This window comes from Ovis canadensis, chromosome 13 (assembly GCF_042477335.2).
Source record: "Ovis canadensis isolate MfBH-ARS-UI-01 breed Bighorn chromosome 13, ARS-UI_OviCan_v2, whole genome shotgun sequence".
Lineage (NCBI taxonomy): Eukaryota > Metazoa > Chordata > Mammalia > Artiodactyla > Bovidae > Ovis > Ovis canadensis.
Genome location: NC_091257.1, coordinates 36359344 through 36383279, shown reverse-complemented (window position 1 = coordinate 36383279; position 23936 = coordinate 36359344). Strand labels below are relative to the sequence as shown.

Here is a 23936-nt window from a genome sequence, read left to right as displayed (position 1 = left end):
TGGATATTATAGAATGTGCTAGAGTCTGAGCTTCTTGGGAAGAGGGAATAATTTTTTTTTTAAAAAATTAGTGCTTAGCACAGACCATAGGACATGGTGTATTCCCCACACATATATTTAGGAGGGCTTAGAATGTGGTGGATTCTTCTCAATAGCTTGTTTCATGCTGGGCCCACACTGAAGCAGGAAAATTACGATGTCTTAATTATACTTTTGATATCCAATTTCAACATCTTTAATTGAGTAACTGTGATTACCTGAAAGAAATATCAACCTTAAAACACAACAATGACTCTCATTAATAGGTTTTCTTTTTCAAGTATCATTGTTAAATAAGTGAAATGAAATACTTGTTGATAAATCAGTATACATTATTATAATTCACCACCCCCTCAACCAAGTGTCAAAAAGTTGATTAAAGGTACATTGGCAGTAAGTTCAAGAATATCCTGAAAAATGCATTTCTCAAGATATTTATGAGACATCATAAATAAAAACTTAATTTAAAAAGGCTTTAGTAACCAGGATTCCCTAATAGTTTTAAAAACAGCTCTTTGACATGATATCACTGAATAAGAAAACTTATAGAACTGTTTCTGGTTTTTGTTAGAAATATATACCCTAAAACTTAACAAAGCGAGAAGGAACAAATACTACTTTTCTCTGTGAACTTTATGGGATATTTTTTATGTGACTCTGAACTCACAATGCAAATATAATTCACTAAAAAACTTTTAAACACATTAGAATCCCTTCTGCAATTTTATTTACGTGCTTAAATCACTTCTTTGCATCACAGTATCCATGATATTTGCCCGAGACTTACTGTGTCCATGTTAGACCACATCTACCTTCTTCTATTATGCTGATTTACTGCAATCAATCTTTTCCTCCATACCACTGATTTCATTATTTGAGTGAAAAAGATGAAAGAAAAAAAAAGATCTCAAAAAAGCAGCAAATATTTAAGAGAGCTGCCCTTTGATCAAAGAGATTGAAATCCTGGTTCTACGATTCCTGAGTCACATATCTAACTCTGGTTTCTTTCTTTCCACCCCTACCTCAACATCACCCTTCATCCTTTCCTCTTCCCCTCTTGGTACCACGGAGGCAATAACAGCTCTGATCTCATAGGATGGGTATGAGAATAAATTGAGATAATACATGTAGAGTTAAACCCAACATCTGGTACATATAAGGGCTCAATGACTGCTGGTTCTTTTTATTAAATTAGACCCCGTTTCATTAAGTTGCAGCAATGATATACGCCAGCTTGGTCTTAGCAATCTCATCGTAATAAAGCACACCTGTACCTCTTCAGGGCATCCACTGTCCACCCAGTCCTGCCGATGGCGATCAAATCCACTGGAACATCTTCAGAGACAGCCATGTTGTAGATCAGAAAAGAAAGTATGGGATACAGAGTGGAGGTAGAAATTAAAAGAGAAACACTGGTAAGTAGTTAATTTTCAAATGTGCACAACAAAAACTTTCTTCTATAGAACTCTTAGCTGGAGCAGTGGATGAGCATTTACAGAGTTCTGTGTAACCACCCATGCACACCTTAGGTAATGATGCCGTTATGTTTGCACGTGACAACAGATCACTCTACTGAGGTTCACACACAATACAGAGATCCCCATACAAAGGCGAGACAGTAGCCATTCTATGGAGCTGGTTTTTCTTTTCCTCATACGTATATATTTTTTCACCATTACTACAAACAGATACAAATTTTTTTGCAGGCATTTTTCAGGATTTCAGATCTTGTTGTTTGTTTTACTTACATTTTAAAACTTAAGATCCACAGTCACACAAACTCTTTCCCTATGGTATAGTAAAAGGTTAGTAAGTCAGGTTTGGGATGTTCAAACCTACACATTCCAAAGAGAGAACTGGCCCTTGTCCGGGGAGATCACATCTATGGCTTTGGAATATCCTGCCTGATAAAAGTGTCTTTGTATATCTTGGGTCTCGGGCTATGCCAGATAGTTCACACCAACAACATGATTTACAGTGCATGTCTGTGTTTATTTGCTTGGAGCCCTGGGCCACGCTGCATCAGTTTGACCCTCGAGGGGCTGGAGAATAGAGATAAAGTTGGTCATGGAAAATTTCATATCTATATGATGGCCCTCAGTAAAAACTCTGGACACAAAGACTTGGATGAGTTTCCTTGAGTGGCAATACTTGGTGTGTGTTTTCACAAACAGTTGCTGGAAGAATCAAGTGTCGACTCCACTGAGGGAGAAAGACTGGAAGCTGTGCCTTGTCACTCTTGGATTCCCCATGTTCCTTCCCTTTGCTGATTTTAATCTGGGTCCTTTTGTTGTAATAAACAGCAACCTGGAGCACAACTTTTTCTCCTTTCTGTCCATTCTTTTAGTGAATCAGTGAAGCTGAGTGTGTTCCTGTGGATTCCTGCCTACATAATCCCTATGATTAAGTCACGTCTAAGAGGTCAGCTTCACAAGGAACTCTACTTCGTGCTCTGTGGTGACCTAAATGGGAAGGAAATCCAAAGAAGAGAGGATATATGTATATGCATAGCTGATTCAATTTGCTGTACAGCAGAAACTAACAGAACATTGTAAAGAAACTGTACCCCAATAAAAGTTAAGTAAAATAATAAAAATAAAAGGTCAAATTAAGCAAGCACTGGGTTGATGAGATTTTGCTCACTCCCACTTTCTTTCTTCTTCTTTTTTAAAAGTTTTTGACTGGGCTGTGTGGATGTGGGATCTTAGCTCTCCAACCAGGGATTGAACTCACAACTCTTGCATTGGAAGCGTGGAGTCTTAACCACTGGACCACCAGGGATGTCCTCCACTCTCTTTCTTGGTTGAAATAATTTCTGCTCTCCCTACAGAAAATCCAACTACAGTTCATTCACTTTTCAAGACTCAGAAATTACTACCCAGAGCCCATTCAGATAAAGCTTCATCATTGGTGTGCTCACATGTTACTTTACTATTTAACATTTCTCATTTATATAAAATTTCATGGCCTTATGTCTTATTTGGGCTTCCCTTGTGGCTCAGCTGGTAAAGAATCTGCCTCTAATGTGGGAGACCTGGGTTCAATCCCTGGTTGGGAGATCCCTTGGAGAAGGGAAAGGCTACCCACTCCAATATATTGGCCTGGAGAATTCCATGGACTATACAGTCCACGGGGACGCAAAGAGTCAGATACCACTTATTTACCAAACTTGATTGTGAATACTTTAAAGTTAGGACCAGTGTTATATTTGAGCATTCCTAGTATATCTGAAACATGATTTTTTTTCCATATATTTACCTATGAAAAGTTAAGTGTCTGCTGTTACCCCATTTGTTTATTCTATATGCTGAGCACATCATAAGAAATGCCAGGCTAGATGAGTTATAAGCTGGAATCAAGATAGGTAGGAGAAACACAAACTCAGATAATGCAGATGACACCACTCTAATGGCAGAAAGCAAAGAGGAACTAAAGAGCCTCTTGATGAGGGTGAAAGAGGAGAGTGAAAGAGCTGGCTTAAAACTAAATATTAAAAATCTAGGATCATAGCATGTGACCCATTATTTTATGGCAAAAAGAAGGGGAAAAGGTGGAAGTAGTGACAGATTTCCTTTTCTTGGGCTCTAAAATCACTGCGGACGGTGACTGCAGCCATGAAATCAGAAGATGACTGTTTCTTGGCAGGAAAGCTATGACAAACCTAGACAGTGTATTGAAAAGCAGATATATTACTCTGCCAACAAAGGTCCATATAGTCAAGGCTATGGTCTTTCCAGGGGTCACATACTGTTGTGAGAGCTGAACCACAAAGAAGGCAGAGTACCAAAGAATTGATGCCTTCAAACTGTGGTGCGAGAGAAGACTCCTGAAAGTCCCTTGGATGGCACGGAGATCAAACAGTCAATCTTAAAGAAAATCAACCCTGAATACTCGTTGGAAGGAACGATGCTGAAGCTCCAGTGTTTTGGGTATCTGATGAGAACAGCTGACTCATTGGAAGAGTCTTTGATGCTAGGAAAGATTGAGGGCAGATGGAGAAGAGGCTGTCAGAGGATGAGATGGCTGGATGGCATCACCGATGCAATGGACGTGAACTTTGATGCCATGGACATGAACTTCGGGAGATAGTGAGGGACAGGGAGGTCTGGCATGCTGCAGTCCATGGGGTTGCAGAGTCAGATACAACTGGGTGACTGAACAAGTATATCTGACACATGATTTATTTTTCAAATATTTATAAGTCTATGAAAAACAAAGATTTACATTGATCCTGAATTTTAATATATAAATATATGCTTAATACATTATAAATATAAATCCATATTAATAATCTAAATAGATATTTATGTATTTTTCAAAATAAATGGAGGCTTTTTGTCTTCTATTCTTACAGGCTGTTCAATTTTAGTCTCATGTTTTCTTACACTGTTACTTCACAACTTCTTTTTTCACTTGTTTTGCAATGAGTCCACATGATTTTTTCCTAAGAATCCTTGCCAGAGATCATGTACCATAGCATGAATGAGCACAATTTAATTCAAGCGGAATGTGAAAACAGCTCGACTGTCAACAGCAAGATCATATCTATCATTCTGCTTGGACATGATCCATTAGAGCTCAGCTATTTTATACCTACCATCTGTGCTGAACAAGCTCAAGTGTGAAATAAACATCAGTGTGTGATCTAGCATCCTGAGTTCAGAATCTCCAGTTGGTCAAGACCATCTCTGGTTACCCAAAGAGATTCTGATGTTTAGAGTCCAATTCCAGATGAATCAGATGGTTGTTGCCTCTTCTTTTCCTCCCCTTTCAAGTTTGTTTAAATATTGAAAAGTATACTGATATTCTCTTTTGCAAGATGGGAATCTATCAATTTTCTACAGAGAATGTATTTTGGGAATCATCTGACAAGTAATTAAACGCAACAGATAATTTTAAAATGCAGTTTGTCTTTATTTACTCCATTCTAGATGTACTCAAAGCCAGTGGGAAATAGTAACTTTTACCTTATATTGTAAAAAGACAGTACCAAATCTTAAATTTATGAGTCAATTTTATCTTAAGTAATTGGTCCCTTAAAATATTACATTAATCCCAGGGAAAAGTATAGAAACACTGCAATTTGCCTGAGTTATTAAATACTCTCTCAATTATTGTGTGTGAAATTAGGTTCTACTGAAAATATGTAATTCAATTCAGTAATTCATTCATTTACTTATTCACAATGGATTACCTATTAGTTGATCCACAGCTTACTAACTGCCAGGGTGGGAAGGATTGACAATGGACAACCACAAATAAAATTTGGTTTGAAAAATTCATACATTTTCGTACCTTATGATGCCTTTACAAATTAACAAAACAGGACTTTGCCTTTTCATAATTTAATTTTAAAACCTAATTTAAACAGCATCAAAACCCAATTATAAACAAGAAGATGTGCCTGTGTGTGTGCTGTACCAATCATTAAGAAAAGCTATCTTTCTATTATTTCAAAATTCTAAATAATGAGCCTGATTCTGGGAAAGATTGAAGGCAGGAGGAGAAGGGGTGACGATGATGAGATGGTTGGATGGCATCATCCATTCAATGGACATGAGTTTGAGCAAACCCCGGGAGATGGTGAAGGACAGGGAAGCCTGGTGTGCTGCAGTCCATGGGGTCTGACATGACTGAGCGAACAACAACAAATAAGTAAAAAAATCACTTCTGACAACACCTTCCTCCCTCCACTGAGCTGCTGTGTTGTTTCTCTAAAGCATCACGACATTAACCACATTGTGCTTTAGCAGGTTGTTTTCCAGAGTTCTCAGAGAGGCTCTCCTGACCTGGAATCACCTGGTGTTCCTGCTGAAATGCAGATTCCTGGATCTCAGTAAGATTCTCCTACAACTTAGGTCCAGCAATTTCATTGGAAACAGGTGTTCCTGGTGACTCTCACCACATTGAAGTGGGAAACCCACTGACTTCCCATATGATGTCTACACAATAGGCCTCTTTCTGCTCCACCAGCCCATCTCCTGTGCTTATTACCCCTCTCTGATTGTGTTTCTCTCTTTTTGGAGTCTCTGCCTTTGAACATGCCACTACGTTTGTCTGGAGTACCTTCCTTATCTCTAATTAGTAAACCAAATATAATGCAAGACATATCTCCTCCCAGAAGCACCTCCTTTTCCTCTTACCCAGGAGAGATAGCACCCTGTTTTCAATGTCCCTCAACACCAGTGCTAAGGTCTATTATTCCACTACAATTGGTTGTTTTCAAGCTTCTCATACGCATAAGACTTTGCAGGGGAACATAATTCAGATGAAAATTTAGGGTCAAACTGCTTGAGTTAGAAGTCTGGTTTGGCCACCAAATAGGTATGTGATCTTAGGCAAGCTATTTTTCTTATTTAAACTGGTTTCCTCATCTGTAAAATGATGGAGGGGGATTAGGTAAGAACTAAAAGTAGAGTGTTTGGTACACAGTCAACATTTAGTAAATGTCAGCTGTTTTTAACACCTAAGTAATGTCTTTGTAGTATGTACGTAACAAGGTTAAGAACTCTTGAAAATGAGTGTGTGAGATTTTCACTATAAAGATAGAAGTTAGAAAATGTATAGAAATTAATGCTGTGTACCATGGTAATATGAAATGTGTTTTATACTTAAAAGTTCTTTATTACCACATTTGGAAATTAATATTATAGAATCTTATGAGAGAAAAATCTGAATTGCTCTCAAATATAGAGCACATATTTATTCAATATTTAAAAACAGAAATTATATGGTTTTGTAAATATTCCTTAAAAAATGATTTCAACAGTCTGGGTTCCTAACTACAAAAGATTTCCAATGGTCTTATTTTCAAGCTATTACCTTCTTCTCACTATTACCTAATACCAAAGCAGATTGTTGGAGAGTGACACTTCAAGTTAAATGTACTATTTTCCACTCAGCTTCAATGGGATGTTGATTTCAAAGCCCCCAGGAACTGTGTTAAGTGAACCCCATTTAATAAGGCAGCCGAGAAAGGAAACAATATTCTCCTAGTTTGCAGCATGTATTCAATCGTGAGATTAAAGAGTAAATCTCATCACATCTCTAACTGATCTCAGTTTGTGGAAAGGGCTTCACAAATGCAACTTATTTTGCAAAGGTAGTATGTTCAGATAAAGAACACAGAGTAAATGTTAAAATACATACATAAGGATTAAAAATGAAGTCCATATCTTTCTACACAATTGAACATGTGTCATTTCACCAGGAAGATGAAACCAGTACAAGAGAAAATTCTGGAAAAAACCTTCACAGATCCCTGAGACCCAGTTAGGAATTAGTTTGGAGATTAGGAGTCAGATTAAGAGATTAGGGGAAAAAAAACCCAAAAAACCACAGGGCACTAAATATTTTAGGCTTTGCAGACTACACAGTTTCTGTCCTAATTATCAATACTTACCTCTGTGATAACTGAAAAAGCAAGAGAGTTTCAGAAAAGCATCTATTTCTGCCTTACGACTACGCCAAAGCCATTGACTGTGTGGATCACAACAAACTAGAAAATTCTTCAAGAGATGGGAATACCAACCATCTGACCTGCCTCTTGAAAAATCTGTATGCAGGTCAGGAAGAAACAGTTAAAACTGGACATGGAACAACAGACTGGTTCCAAATAGGGAAGGAGTATGTCAAGGCTGTATATTGTCACCCTGCTTATTTAACTTATATGCAGAGTACATCATGAGAAACGCTGGGGTGGATGAAGCATAACCTCAGATATGAAGGTGATACCACCCTTATGGCAGAAAGTGAAGAGGAACTAAAAAGCCTCTGGATGAAAGTGAAAGAGGAGAGTAAAAAGTTGGCTTAAAGCTCAACGTTCAGAAAACTAAGATCATGGCATCTGGTTCCATCACTTCCTGGCAAATAGATGGGGAGACAGTGGAAACAGTGACAGACTTAATTTTGTTGGGCTCCAAAATCACTGCAGATGGTGACTGCAGCCATGAAATTAAAAGATGCTTACTCCTTGGAAGAAAAGCTATGACCAACCTAGACAGCATATTAAAAGCACAGACATTACTTTGCCAACAAAAGTCTGTCTAGTCAAGGCTATAGTTTTTCCAGTAATCATGTATGGATGTGAGAGTTGGACTATAAATAAAGCTGAGTATTGAACAACTGATGCTTTTGAACTGTGGTGTTGGAGAAGACTCTTGAGAGTCCCTTGGACTGCAAGGAGTTTCAACCAGTCCATCCTAAAGGAAATCAGTCTTGAATATTCACTGGAAGGACTGATGTTGAAGCTGAAACTCCAATACTTTGGCCACCTGATGCAAAGAACTGATTCATTTGAAAAGACCTAATGCTGGGAAAGATTCAAGGCAGGAGGGGAAGGGGATGACCAGAGGAAGAGATGGCTGGATGGCATTACCAACTCAATGGACATGAGTTTGAGTGAGCTCCGGGTGTTGGTGATGGACAGGGTGGCCACGCGTGCTGTGGTCCATGGGGTCGCAAAGAGTCGGACATGACTGAGCAACCGAACTGAACTGAACCTCTGCGATTGTAGCTCAAAAACAGCCACATACAAATGCATAAAGAAATGGGTGTGGCTGTGTTTCAATAAAACTTTATTTACAAAGCCAGGAAGTGGGTCCAATTTGGTCCACTTGCTGCAGCTTCCTGATCTGTTATCTAAAAATAAAGATCTTTCAAAATTCTGAAGACTAGAATACCTCATCAAAGTGTCTAATTATTTAAATGGTCCCTGAGGCTCAGGTATATTTACTGGCATAGTATATTAATGGGAAAATCAATTGTACATTTGTTACGTTTTCTTGCCGTAGTCGGCAAAAGTGTGATAAATGATCCTCTGGCATTAAAGAGATGGAAAATACTTTAAAAAAAAGTGTTTTAGATGAGAAACAAGTATAATGATAAACAGCTGTGACAAAAACTAACTCATAACATGTTTTGTTATGAGTATGGAGCTGTAAGATATGGGAAAATGATTTTGTTTTGAAATACTGGAAATATTTCACTGGAAAGGTAGGTCATAAAATTTAAAATGTTGAGTACAATAATCATTATTGTCAATAAAAAGTTAGTAAAAAAATCATATCTCATTTCCCATATGGGGTATGTGTGTTCCTAATTGGCTTCAGGCATGAGATGGATGATTTAATTTCTAAAAGCATTTCTCCTAAAATCAAGAAACTTGAGCTTAAAGTTTTTCAGAATCTTCATACCTGAACTACTCATTACATAGAGCTCTGGGAATGATAGACGAATTTGAGTACACAGTAATCTATCGGGGAGACAACACTATAGGCAAATTACGAAATTTTACGTCATTATAACATCCAAGGATATGGAGCATGTTGCCTTTTAACAAAAGCTCTTGATATTAATTGTAGCCCAGGATTGTAAGCCAATGCCATTAAGAATAGTTATCTGCAGAACACGGGAACTTTGCAAGTGAAGATGAGTTTCAGATGGAAAATTGGGGTGAAATCATCTGGATCTGATAAGCAGTACCTTGTCATATCAGATGTGGCATCATGCAGAGCTGCAGGCTTTATAAAATAAAGACTATTTCTTTAGTTTTCTAGAGGCTAGAGCACCCTAATATGTGTTTAAAAGCATAATATCAGGGTCTTTTACCCTTCCAATTCTTATATCTCATTAAAAATATTCACATCTTATTTCTTTTTCCTTCCAAACTATTGGTTATATATATATATCCTAGGAAATATGTGATGCATAAAAAGTCAGTTATACCCTGGATAATCCAATAAACCCATTTTAGTGCAAAATAATTAGTGATAGTACAGTGCTTTCATCATGTTTTAATCAGGGAGATGGCAACTGTACCCAGATTATTAGATATCTGAGTATTTATTTTATATCTACATCAAAAAGTCTCCTAAGATACTACTTAGAAAGGGCAAGAGAATGAAGTATTCACCCATATGGAAACAGTTAAAAACTATATGATTCAAAAGACTTGGACTTACTTGTTCACAGTAAAGTTCAATTTTTATCTTTGCTCTTCCTAACTTTTAAGTGCTTCTAGTGAACGCTGAAATATGCTGGCTCAGGGAGTTTTAAATTATGCAAGTTTGGCTGTGTATTGACTTAAATTATCCTTCATTACAGAGCATCATATAATCTCTGTATTATTCAAAAATTTAAGCCATATGTTTAGACATTATTACTATTATTTTTCTAAACCAATAGTAGCTTAAATAGTTAAATCTGGATTCCCACCAGAAGCAGTTGAAATAATTAAATCTGAATTTCTCAGTGACTTCCAGCTTTGTCCTAATTCACCTGGATGAAGTGGATGTGACTGTATTAGTAATATGAAGAATGCAATTTCAGAAATCTTCAATCTATCAAAAACCAGATTACTCCAAGGTAGTCTTTGAAACTTTTTGAAATAAACCATACTAAGAAATAGTTAACATTGTTAAATCACTTATATATCTGGGTATGTGTTATGGTTGTATGTTTGTGTGTGCTGAAGTGACATATTTATTGTGATGTTTCTTTTTTCAAAACATCCAAATAAAGCAGAGATATTTTGTATTCTATTCTATTTCATTAACAAAAGTGCTGATTGCAACCCACTGAGTAATTGATAGCATGACCCTCCTGAATTGCAACCCTCAGTTTGAATAATTCTATCCTCATGGTTCAAAATTTTAATCATATTTATACTTTAAACAGCATTGCCTGGTTTGTAAAATAATCATTTTAATATGGTACATATACACAATGGAGTATTACTCAGCCATTAAAAAGAATACATTTGAATCAGTTCTAATGAGATGGATGAAACTGGAGCCAATCATACAGAGTGAAGTAAGCCAGAAAGAAAAACACCAATATAGTATACTAACACATATATATGGAATTTAGAAAGATAGCAATGATGACCCTGTATGCAAGACAGCAAAAGAGACACAGATGTGTAGAGCAGACTTTTGGACTCATAGGGAGAGGGAGAGGGTGGGATGATTTGGGAGAATGGCATTGAAACATGTATACTATCATGTAAGAAATGAATCGCCAGTCTATGTCCGATGAAGGATACAGCATGCTTGAGGCTGGTGCATGGGGATGACCCAGAGAGATGTTATAGGGAGGGAGGTGGGAGGCGGGTTCATGTTTGGGAACGCATGTACACCCGCGGTGGATTCATGTCAATGTATGGCAAAACCAATACAGTGTTGTAAAGTAAAATAAAGTAAAAAAAAAAAAAAAAAAGAATAGGAAAAAAAATAAATATCTTATAGAAAAAAAAAGAAAATTACAGAAAAGTATAGAAACAGAAGTTAAAGTAAATAATATCCCAGTGCTAAGATATTGCTAGTTTTATTTCCCAACCAATCTTTATTTAACATATAATTACATATACTTATGTATTAATCAAGGACTTCCTGGGTGGCTCAGATGGTAAAGCGTCTGTCTACAATGCAGGAGACCTGGGTTCGATTCCTGGGTTGGGAAGATCTGCTGGAGAAGGAAATGGCCATCCATTCCAGTACTATTGCCTGGAAAATCCCATGGACAGAGGAGCCTGGTAGGCTACAGTCCATGGGGTCACAAAGAGTTGGGCATGACTGAGTGAATTCACTTAACTTATGTATTAATCAAATTGGAATCATATCATGTGATAACTTGCTTTTTTACAATTAATATGATAATATTGGCATTTTCCAAGTCCATAAATACCCCTTGAGAGTAAATTTTTAATGACAGCATATACTCCATTATATGGCTTTATAAACATTTTATTGTATGATATATAGGAAAGTTTTAAAAGAGTAAATTCTATGTGTTACTATGAAAGAAATTTTTTTTTCTTTTTCTCTCTTTTTTGTATCTATATGTGAAGATGGATGCTAGCTTAACCTATTTTGGTAATTATTTCACCATATATATTAATCAAACTATCATGATGAAAGCTTTAAAATTATACAGTGAAGTATGTCAATTATCTCTCAATAAAACTGGAAATAACTATTCAACCTATATATCAGCATATGGGCTTCCCCGGTGACTCAGTAGTAAAGAATCTGCATGCCAATACAGGAGATGAGGGTTCGATCCTTGGTTCGGGAAGATCCATTGGAGGAGATGGTAAACCCACCTCAGTATACCTGCCTGGGGATTCCCATGGACAGAGGAGCCTAGTGGCTACAATCCATGAAGTTGCAAAGAGATAAGACTTAGCAACTAAACAACAATATTGTAAGCATGCATATGTCATTTTAACCCTTATAAAAATACATACCATTATTCTTTCTGCAACTTGAGGATTAAAAGTGACAGTTATGTTTTATTTAGCATTTCTCTATTACAAGTGAGGTGAAACTTCACACTATGTTTATCAACATTTCATACACCTTTGAGTGTATATTCATTTATTTTCCTCATTCTATTTAATTGGGCTATTTTTTGCTTAAAGTTTTTTATAAAATAAGAACATTAAATTTCTGTTAAATATATCATCAAAAAAGTTGAATTTTATTAAATACATTCCTATCTATTAATATGACTAAATGATTTTCAATACTAGTGCTATAAATGGCATGAATAGATTTCTTTAAACCAAACCATGTTTGTTTTCATTAGGTAAATTCATTATTTGGCAATGTTTTAATTATTTTGACTTTGTTAACTATAATGCAAGAGCTCTATGAATAATCTATAGCTAACATCGTACCTAATGATGAGATGAATGTTTTTCTCCTAAAATTAGAAATGAGATAAAATGGCCACTCTGACTTCTTCTAATCAAGACTGTACTGTTCAGTTTGAAGAGGCAAAGTTAGAACCCAAGAAAGCGAAGTTTCAGCAAAATAGTCAAATCATTAACTGCCTCCTGCTTCGCATCATCCTTCTAAGAATGCAAAGTGAAATAAGAAGTCAATGCACAGCCTGATTAAGTGGCAAAAACAAGGTAGCCATAGCAGACTTCAGAAGAAGTACCGAACCGCCGAGATTCAGAACAACCCTCGAGAGAGAGATATAAAGTAATATTTGTTATGATGTTGGAAAGCTGAAAAGCTAACAACTTCAATACTACAATGACTAAAATCAGCCAGAATCCAAAGTATATCTTAGGGTTAAACGTTCAGAGCAAAGTGGGTAAAGTTTTTGAGCAGGGTGGAAATCGTACACTGCTGAGATGACAAAAACTGCACATATTCCTCTTTTTGAAACACTGGGATTTGCATGTATCACCAAACTAAGCCAGAGATTTCTGTTCACTGAGTCATATAGTCTGCTTAAGAAATGATCTACTCTAAGATTTCCAGAAGAGGGTAGCTGGTGGGGCATAGAGAAAACAGACTCAAACAACAACAGACTCAGCATTTTCATTTGCTTTCTACCAGCTCTTTTCCAAATCCTTTCCCTCTAATCTCTAACATCTCTAGTTTGTTTGCCTTCTGTTTCACTGCAGTCCCTTTTCTCCTTCCATCTGACCCATCTCTTCTATGGATTGAACCCAGGCTGTGCTCTGGGAAGGGTCCTTCAGTGAAGGATTTTCCTTCTCCCAGATCTGAATCAAGATTCAGTTCAGTTCATTTCAGTTGCTCAGTCGTGTCCGACTCTTTGCAACCCCATGAATTGCACCTCTCCAGGCCTCCCTGTCCATCACCAACACCTGGAGTTCACTCAAACTCATGTGCATTGAGTTGGTGATGCCATCCAGCCATCTCATCCTCTGTCATCCCCTTCTCCCCCTGCCCTCAATCCCTTCCAGCATCAGAGTCTTTTCCAATGAGTCAACTCTTTGCATGAGGTGGCCAAAGTATTGGAGTTTCAGCCTCAGCATCAGTCCTTCCAATGAACACCCAGGACTGATCTCCTTCAGAATGGACTGGTTGGATCTCCTTGCAGTCCAAGGGACTCTCAAGAGTCTTCTCCAACACCACAGTTCAAAAGCATCAATTCTTCAGAGCTCAGCTTTCTTCACAGTCCAACTCTCACATCCATACATGACAACTGGAAAAACCATAACCTTGACTAGCTGGACCTTTGTTGGCAAAGTAATGTCTCTGCTTTTGAATATGCTGGTTAGATTACATGGCGCCTATTTTTAGGACAGGAATAGTGATGCACATGTAGAGAACAGCCTTGTGGACACAGCGTGGAAAGAGAGGGTGGGGTGGATTGAGAGTAGCACGGAAACATATACATACCATATGCAAAACTGATAGCTAGTGGAAGTTGCTGTATAATACAGGGAGCTCAGTGAGGTGCTCTGTGACAGCCTGGAGGGGGGAGATGGGCTTGGGGGTGGTGGGAAGTTCAAGAGGGAGGGGACACGTGTATACTTATGGCTGATTCACACTGTTGTATGGAAAAAGCCAACACAATATTATAAAAAAATTATCTTCCAGTTAAAAATAAGTTTAAAAAATTACAGCACCCAGCTTGAGAACAGGACATGTACTATCTGATAAAAGTTACCCAATTAGAGATGAATACAAAGTCTTCAGTTTACCAAAGGCTCAGTCATGTCTGACTCTTTGAGACCCCATGGACTGCAGCACACCAGGCTTCCCTGTCCTTCACCATCTCCCAGAGCTTGCCCAAACTCATGTCCATTGAGTCGGTGATGCCATCCAACCATCTCATCCTCTGTCATCCCCTTCTCTTCCTGCCTTCAATATTTCCCAGCATCAGGGTCTTTTCCATCACATCAGGTGGCCAAAGTATTGGAGCTTCAGCTTCAGCACCAGTCCTTCCAATGAATATTCAGGGTTGATTTTCTTTAGGATTGACTGGTTTGATCTCCATGTACTCCAAGGGACACTCAAGAGTCTTCTCCAACACCACGGTCTGAAAGCATCTGTTCTTCAGGACTCATCAGTTCTTCAGTGCTCACCCTTCTTTGTGGTCTAACTCTCACATCCATACATGACTACTGGAAAAACCATAGCTTTGACTATATGGATGTTTGTTGGCAAAGTAATGTCTTTGCTTTTTAACACACTGTCTAGGTTTGTCATAGCTTTTCCTCCAAGGAGCAAGCGTCTTTTAATTTCATGGATGTAGTCATCATCTACAGTGATTTTGGAGCCCAAGAAAATAAAATCTGTCACTGTTTCCACTTTTTCCCCTTCTATTTGCCATGAAGTGATAAGACTGTATACCATGATCGTTGTTTTTTGAATGTTGAATTTTAAGCCAGTTTTTTTCACTCTCCTCTTTCACTCCAAGAGGCTCTTTAGTTTCTCTTCATTTTCTGCCATTAGCCTTTCTACTAAAGGCTATTAACATTTAAAAACAAACTTGTTATCTCAACTTCAAGTATAATATTTCTTCATTAACTGACCTTAAATATCGCTTTTGCAATTTGCCAAAATCTGACTGAAAACACATTTTAACAGTTTGGCTTTTTCATTATGAAAGATTGCAACTCCTTTAGTAACACTGCAACTCTTCAAAGAAGACATGGGCTAATCTGAGGCTGAGGTATGGTAACTGAAGGTAGACTGTTACAATTACATAAGCAGGCAGTTCATTTTGTTTTTTTCAAATTATAAATACATGAATAAGATGTCAGATAGCTTTTATTTTAGAAAAATGGAGACTATTTATTAATAATTATTTCTAAGAACAAAATTAATCATTTTTGCAGCTTTTAGAATATGTGTATAAAGTGAGTATTCCACTTTAAAAACAATCTTCTTTTTCCACCTAACTAAATGTGCAACTTTTGGAGTCTTTAATATGGGCAGCATTCTAGCACATTCTCAAGAATCTGGGGAGCACAGCACATTGTGTCACATTAGAAAAGAGAATTCCCCTTAAACACTCAACTCCCCTTCTGAATTCAGGCACTAAGAGCAATGGAGTCTCTAAACTTAAAGTAATAACTAACCTGATTAATAATTTCAACATGCTACTGGGGCACTGACAGGAAAAAAACAACATTACCTAATATGCTATGGGTACAATGGGGAAAAGAAAAGGAAGGAAGTAGAGGTTACTGACGTCATCTGAGCATGTAGTAGTTGTCATGTGTTCAATAACCGTCAGTTATGTAATTCTCATGCAAATCTGGCAGTATTCCTTACATTTATCCCCATTTGACTCTTGCAAAAACTTGTGACTGACTTATTTAGTGGAAAGAGCACGAGCTTCAGAACTGTATACATAAAATTAGGTTCAGGTCTCGACTCTGCCATTGATTGATTACGATCCATCTCCAAGTTATTATGGAGATTATTGGGTGGGATCTGTGGTGAGCTATTACTGGAGATTCAGTTTCTGTAAACTGGAGACTGTAAATATACATTCACTGGGTGAGGATAAATGGGATAATATAGATGAAGCACTCTTCTGGCATTTGACACAGTGAGTGCTCAATAAATATGTTATTTTATGCTTTCTTACCATCCATAGCACTTAGAACAGGTTGAAAAGTACTTGTTGAAAAAAAAAAAGACATTGCAACCTAACTGGAAATCTATAAAATAACCTTCAAGTACTGATCCAGCGTCTTCAGCCATAAAAGTTAGGGATATAAAACAAAGAATAGAAGAAATCTAATCTTTCTGATGAATTCTTCAAGAATCTAAAAATTCCTTGCCAGCATTCAGCTTTGCTGTGTTGATAGAACAGAAATGAGAGTTGAATTCTCAGGGGGAAAAAAAAAAAAGAAGATTCCTCCTTGTGGCTGTTAGCCATTGAAGCAAACATCCTGCAATAAACAAAATTTCTGGACCTCTCAGGATTCTGACTTTTGACACCCTTTCTTAGAATTTCTTGACTTTTTACCAAATATTATACTTGAAGGGCACTTTCAAATTCACAGAGGTGGACAGAAAGAGCAGTGACTTTTACTTTGATGTTGGCTCAGGAAAAGGAGCATAAAGTTTTGTGTATATAGGTGTGCCATACCTCTGTAAGATACTATCCCTTTGCCAATAAATTTTTATCCCATGGTGCTCAAATGAATGACTCGTCTTTCAGAGCTGTCCATCTTCCTCAGGAACATCAGTGATGCAGGCATCAACTCACCTCTGTTCTGCCAAGATAGCAGTTCTGGGCTTGGGTAAGGAACCAGAAATTCCTTTGAGGAGATGATTATCTCATCAAGGAAAGGTCTGTATTCTAATTTATTTATTTATTTTTTACTATGAAAAGTTTCAGAATTTTATTTGGAATGCTGAGATTTATAGAGAAACAGATAAAGATGGTACTTCTAGTTTCTCAGAGAACCCATAGGATGAACTTTTCTTTACCTTCACTTACCATTTAGGAAAGGGCTATAAGGAATAAAAGAGACATTTATCATCATCTCTCCAGGAAGGGATGGTAACCTACCCCAGTGTTCTTGCCTGGAGAATCCCATGGACACAGGAGCCTGGTGGGCTGCCGTCTGTGGGGTCGCGAAGAGTCGGACACGACTGAAGCGACTTAGCAGCAGCAGCAGCAGCTGCTCCAGGAAGAGCTACCGTTAAACTGTCCCAGACAAATCAGTCACTTTCTCCTCCTCCCCACCCCTTCCTTAAAGCTGTGTGTGTGTGTGTATGTATGTGTGTGTGTGTGTGTGCTTAGTCACTCAGTTGTGTCTGACTCTTTGCGACCCTATGAACTGTAGCCTGCCAGGTTCATCTGTCCATGGGGATTTTCCAGGCAAGAATACCAGAGTGGGTTGCCATGTCCTCTCCCTTCCTGGAGAGATGATGATAAATGTCTCCAAGGGATCTACCCAATCCAGGGATCGAACCCAAGTCTCCCGCCTCACAGGTGGTATCTTTACGGAAGTGTTTCTAATCACAGTACATTTGGGTCCTGGCAAATCATCTGCAGAAAGAACCAGTGAACTAGTAAAGTTAGAATTTTTAACTAGGACAACTTGCACTCATCATGGATTTTCAAGTTCTAATTTTAACCGATTTGTATTTGAGGTTTCATTTTTCAAAAATGTTTTTCCTGCTTAAGATGAAGAATTTTGAAAACCATTTTATTAAATCATTTGTATATCCCATTAATTAATCTAGGCTTGTTATCATTATATTTTACAATGTAATTAAATCTTTTAGACAAGTACTATGAGCTTATTTAAAATATGATAATATAACATTGACAGGGAACTCCAAGAAGAGAAGCAACTTTTTTTCTTTTTCTCTCTGTATATCTGTAGAAGCAACTTAAGGCATTTTAGTGCCAGAAATAATGCATGAGTGAATCTTACAATGATGAGCAGAACCATGTCTTTAAAAAAATATTTGCTTAATGATTTTTGATAGTGCACTTTTATATCCTTCAAGAGATACTATATTTGTGAGATAACTTTGCTAAGATCCTGAGTGACTGTAACTTTCAGTTGCTCAGCTGGATCCGACTCTTTGTGAATGCATTGACTGTAGCCTGCCAAGCTCCTCTTTCCAAGGGATTCTCCAGGTGAGAATATTGGAGTGGGTTGCCATTTCCTTCTTCAGCAAAATTAGAACATCTCTTACATACATGTGGTCAGTCAGTCAGTTCAATTGCTCAGTTGTGTCTGACTCTTTGAGACTCCATGGACTACAGCAAGCCAGGCCTCCCTGTCCATCACCAACTCCCGGAGTCTACTCAAACTCATGTCCATTGAGTCAGTGAGGCCATCAAACCATCTCATCCTCTGTCATCCCCTTCTCCTGCTGCCTTCAATCTTTCCCAGCATTAGGGTCTTCTCCAATGAGTCAGTTCTTTGCATCAGGTGGCCAAAGTATTAGAGCTTCAGCTTCACCATCAGTCTTTCCAATGAATATTCAGGACTGACTTCCTTTAGGATGGACTGGTTGGATCTCCTTGCAGTCCAAGGGACTTTCAAGAGTCTTCTCCAACACCACAGTTCAGAAGCATCAATTCTTTGGTGCTCAGCTCTCTTTATAGTCCAACTCTCACATCCATACATGACTACTGGAAAAACCACAGCTTTGACTAGATGGAGCTTTGTTGGCAAAGGAATGTCTCTGCTTTTTAATATGCTGTCTAGGTCAGTTAACTTTTCTTCCAAGGAGAAGCATCTTTAAATTTCATGGCTGCAGCCACTTTCTGCAGTGATTTTGGAGCCGCCCAAAATAAAGTCTGTCACTGTTTCCACTGTTTCTCCATCGTTTTACCATGAAATAATAGGACTAGATGCCATGATCTTAATTTTCTGGATGTTGAGCTTTAAGCCAACTTTTTCACTCTCCTCTTTCACTTTCATCAAGAAGCCCTTTAGTTCTTCTTCTCTTTCTGCCATAAGGGTGGTGTTATCGGCGTATCTGAGGTTGTTGATATTTCTCCCGGCAATCTTGATTCCAGCTTGTGCTTCCTCCAGCCCAGCATTTCTCATGACGTAATCTGCATATAACTTAAATAAGCAGGGTGACAATATACAGCCTTGACGTACTTCTTTCCTCATTTGGAACCAGTCTGTTGCTCTATGTCCAGTTCTAACTGTTGCTTCTTGACCTACATACAGATTTCTCAAGAGGCAGGTCAGGTGGTCTGGTATTCCCATCTCTTGAAGAATTTTCCACAATTTGTTCTGATCCACACAGTCAAAGGCTTTGGCATAATCAATAAAGCAGAAGTGTTATCTGGAACTCTCTTGCTTTTTCGATGATCCAACGGATGTTGGCAATTTGATCTCTGGATCCTCTGCCTTTCTAAATCCAGCTTGAACATATGGAAGTTCACAGCTCACGTACTGTTGAAGCCTGGCTTGGAGAATTTTGAGTACTACTTAACTAGCAATTAGTGCAATGAGTGCAATTGTGTGGTAGTTTGAACATTCCTGGCATTACCTTTCTTTGGGATTGGAATGAAAACTGACATTTTCCAGTCATGTAGAAACTGCTGAATTTTCCAAATTTGCTGGCATTTGAGTGGAACACTTCCACAGCATCAAAATCTTTTAGGATTTGAAAGAGCTCAATTGGAATTCCATCACCTCCACTAGCTTTGTTCGTAGTCATGCTTCCAAAGGCCCACTTGACTTCGCATTCCAGAATGTCTGGCTCTAGGTGAATGATTACACCACTGTAATTATCTGGGTCATGAAGATCTTTTTTGTATAGTTCTTCCGTGTATTTTTGCCATCTCTTCTTAAGATCTTCTGCTTCTGTTAGGTCCATACTGTTTCTGTCCTTTATTGTGCCCATCTTTGCATGAAGTGTTCCCTTGGTATCTCTAATATTCTTGAAGAGATCTTTAGTCTTTCCCATTCTATTGCTTTCCTTTATGTCTTTGCACTGATCACTGAGGAAGGCTTTCTTATCTCTCCTTGCTATTCTTTGGATTTCTGCATTCAAATGGGTATATCTTTCCTTTTCTCCTTTGCCTTTCACTTCTCTTCTTTTCACAGTTATTTGTAAGGCCTCCTCAGCCAACCATTTTGCCTTTTTGCATTTCTTTTCCTTGGGGATGGTCTTGATCCCTGCCTCCTGTACAATGTCATGAACCTCCGTCCATAGTTCATCAGGCACTCTATTAGATTGAATCCCTTGAATCTATTTTTCACTTCCACTGTATAATCATAAGGGATTTGATTTAGGTCATACCTAAATGGGCTAGTGGCTTTCTCTGCTGCTGCTACTGCTAAGTCACTAGAGTTGTGTCCAACTCTATGCAACCCCATAGAGGGCAGCCCACCAGGCTCCCCTGTCCCTGGGATTCTCCAGGCAAGAACACTGGAGTGGGTTGCCATTTTCTTCTCCAATGCATGAAAGTAAAAAGTGAAAGTGAAGTCGCTCAGTTGTGCCTGACCCTCAGCGACCCCATGGGCTGCAGCCTACCAGGCTGCTCCGTCCATGGGATTTTCCAGGCAAGACTACTGGAGTGGGGTAGTGGCTTTCTCTACTTTATTCAATTTAAGTCTGAATTTGGCAATCAAGATTTCATGATCTGAGCCACAGTCAGCTCCTGGTCTTATTTTTGTTGACTGTACAGAGCTTCTCCATCTTCAGCTGCAAAGAATATAATCAATCTGATTTTGGTATTTACCATCTGGTGATGTCTGGAGAGTCTTCTCTTGTGTTGTTGGAAGACGATGTTTGCTATGACAGTGCATTCTCTTGGCAAAGCTCTATTAGCCTTTGCCCTGCTTCATTCTGTACTCCAAGGCCAAATCTGCCTGTTACTCCAGGTATTTCTTGACTTTCTACTTTTGCATTCCAGCCCCCTATTTGAAAAGCATATCTTTTTTGGGTATGAAGACCTAGAAGGTCTTCTAGGTCTTCATAGAAATGTTAAACTTCAGCTTCTTTAGCATTACTGGTCGGGGCATAGACTTGGATTACTGTGATATTAAATGGTTTGCCTTAAAAACGAACAGAGATCATTCTGTTGTTTTTGAGATTGCCTCCAGGTACTGCATTTCAGGTATCCATATTTATTTACATTAATCATTCAAACTTGAAAACAGTCATTGCTCCATTTCATCAACTTATTTTGCTCAAGGAACCTATTTCTCCAAGCATGTCTTTAGCTCATGCTAAACTCAGCTTTTTCCTCTAAAGTCTTAACAGTGATTATTCCAGTTCAAGTAAGAGGCAAATTTGGCCTTGGAGTACAGAATGAAGCAGGGCAAAGGCTAATAGAGTTTTGTCAAGAGAACGCACTGGTCATAGTGAGCACCCTCTTCCAACAACACAAGAGAAGACTCTACACATGGACATCACCAGATGGTAAACACTGAAATCAGATTGATTATATTCTTTGCAGCCAAAGATGGAGAAGCTGTATACAGTCAGCAAAAACAAGACTGGGAGCTGACTGTGGCTCAGATCATGAACTCCTTATTACCAAATTCAGACTTAAATTGAAGAAAGTAGGGAAAACCACTAGGAGAAGGGATGGTGGAGCCTGGTGGGCTGCTATCTGTGGGTTTGCACAGAGTTGGACATGAGTGAAGCGACTTAGCAGCAGCAGCAGCAGCAGCAGCAGCAGCAGCAGCAGCAGCAGCAGCAGCAGCAGCAGCAGCAGCAGCAGCAGGGAAAACCATTAGACCATTCAGGTATGACCTAAATCAAATCCCTTATGATTATACAGTGTAAGTGAGAAATAGATTTAAGGGACTATCTGATAGACAGAGTGCCTGATGAACTATGGATGGAGGTTTATGACATTGTACAGAGACAGGGATCAAGACCATCCCCATGGAAAATAAATGCAAAAAAGCAAATGGCTGTCTGGGGAGGCCTTACAAATAGCTGTGAAAAGAAGAGAATCGAAAAGCAAAGGAGAAAAGGAAAGATATAAGCATCTGAATGCAGAGTTCCAAAGAATAGCAAGAAGAGATAAGAAAGCCTTCCTCAGGGATCAATGCAAAGAGATAGAGGAAAACAACCGAATGGGAAAGACTAGAGATCTCTTCAAGAAAATTAGAGATACCAAGGGAACATTTCATGGAAAGATGGGCTCGATAAAGGACAGAAATGGTCTGGACCTAACAGAAGCAGAAGATATTAAGAAGAGGTGGCAAGAATATACAGAAGAACTGTACAAAAAAGATCTTCATGACCAAGATAATCATGATGGTGTGATCACTAACCTAGAGCCAGACATCCTGGAATATGAAGTCAAGTGGCCTTAGAAAGCATCACTACGAACAAAGCTAGTAGAGGTGAGGGAATTCCAGTTGAGCTATTTCAAATCCTGAAAGATGCTGCTGTGAAAGTGCTGCACTCAATATGCCAGCAAATGTGGTAAAGTCAGCAGTGGCCACAGGACTGGAAAAGGTCAGTTTTCATTCCAGTCCCAAAGAAAGGCAATGCCAATAGGATTATTCCAAGAAGAAGTCAATTGATTTTGATGGAAAAACTTCTAAGATTTCTAGAGTTTGCTGCAATGTTAAACAAGAGTTCCTCATTACTTAAAAACTGCATGTTTAAATATTTTGAAATATATCTCTGTCTTTCTATCTATCTACCTTCCTATCTACCTATCTACATTTGAGTTCAATTTGCCTCTTGAAGTCTAGATTGTAATACCAATGCTTAAAATAATAATATGTATAATTTTGTAGTGATTTTTCATATATATAAATCTTTCTTTTTAAATTTTTATTATTCTCTCTTCATATGAATCTGTGGACTCACCTGGAATGGTCTGTTTCTAAGACTATAGCAAGTCCAGGTCCTTATGTAGATTATAAACAATGTATTAGTAAATTCATTCCGCTTTAACGAATGATTCTGGTTATAAAAGAGTGTTCTGCCTCCTTATTGCCTTGCTTTACTGTATATCAGATTTGTCAGGCATATAAAATATCAAATTACTAAATGCTAATTGTATTAGAGTTTTATGCAGCTCATGTGTACAAATGTTCTATGTCTTGTTAAAGACAGCAACAAGAAGGATTTTAAGAATTTGGATATAAAGCAATTTTCTGCTTCATAAAATACAGTTAGTGTCATCTTATGTTAACAGAAGCATTTTTGGATGTGTAGCTTTTTTTCTTCAACTTTTCTTTTAATGAAACTGACTTGGTATTCCAGAGGACTCCTTCAACACAGATTGAAAAATTATTTATAGTAAAAGCTATAGAAGCATATGGAGAATATCTATCTAGACCTGAATCTTCATGCTAATAGTTCAGAAGACCCGTCAATTCAACACTCTCAAAATGAATTCTTTATTATTCATTTTCAAACACTAAGATATTCATTTGACCTTGTCCTTCATTTACTGTCTGCTGTTTCTTTAGGCGATATTATTACAACTATCTCGTTTATCCCAGTGTCACTGTTTTCTTCAATAAACCTTGCAAAACCAGTCAAAATCTTCTTTCGAAATAATGTATTTGGAATATATGTTTTGCTTTTCTTCTTCTTAATCAACATATCTGTTACAGGTACTCCATTTTTCCAGCAAAGTTTCCTATAAAGGGTCAGTTAGTATTTCAGGCCAGCTGGTCTTGTGATCTCTGTCACAGGAATTCCTTT

At 38.0% G+C, this 23936-nt stretch overlaps 1 protein-coding gene across 2 annotated transcripts in view; it reads right to left on the bottom strand.

Annotated features, from left to right (window-relative positions):
* Positions 1-23936, bottom strand: part of PLXDC2 (plexin domain containing 2) — a 440092-nt gene that overhangs the window by 53774 nt on the left and 362382 nt on the right. The window contains exon 10 of one of the 2 annotated variants that reach the window (XM_069547392.1): positions 1308-1374. In XM_069547392.1, coding sequence (XP_069403493.1) covers positions 1308-1374 — 67 coding nt within the window. The remainder of the gene's footprint in view (positions 1-1307; positions 1375-23936) is intronic. The other variant, XM_069547393.1, reaches the window with a different exon arrangement.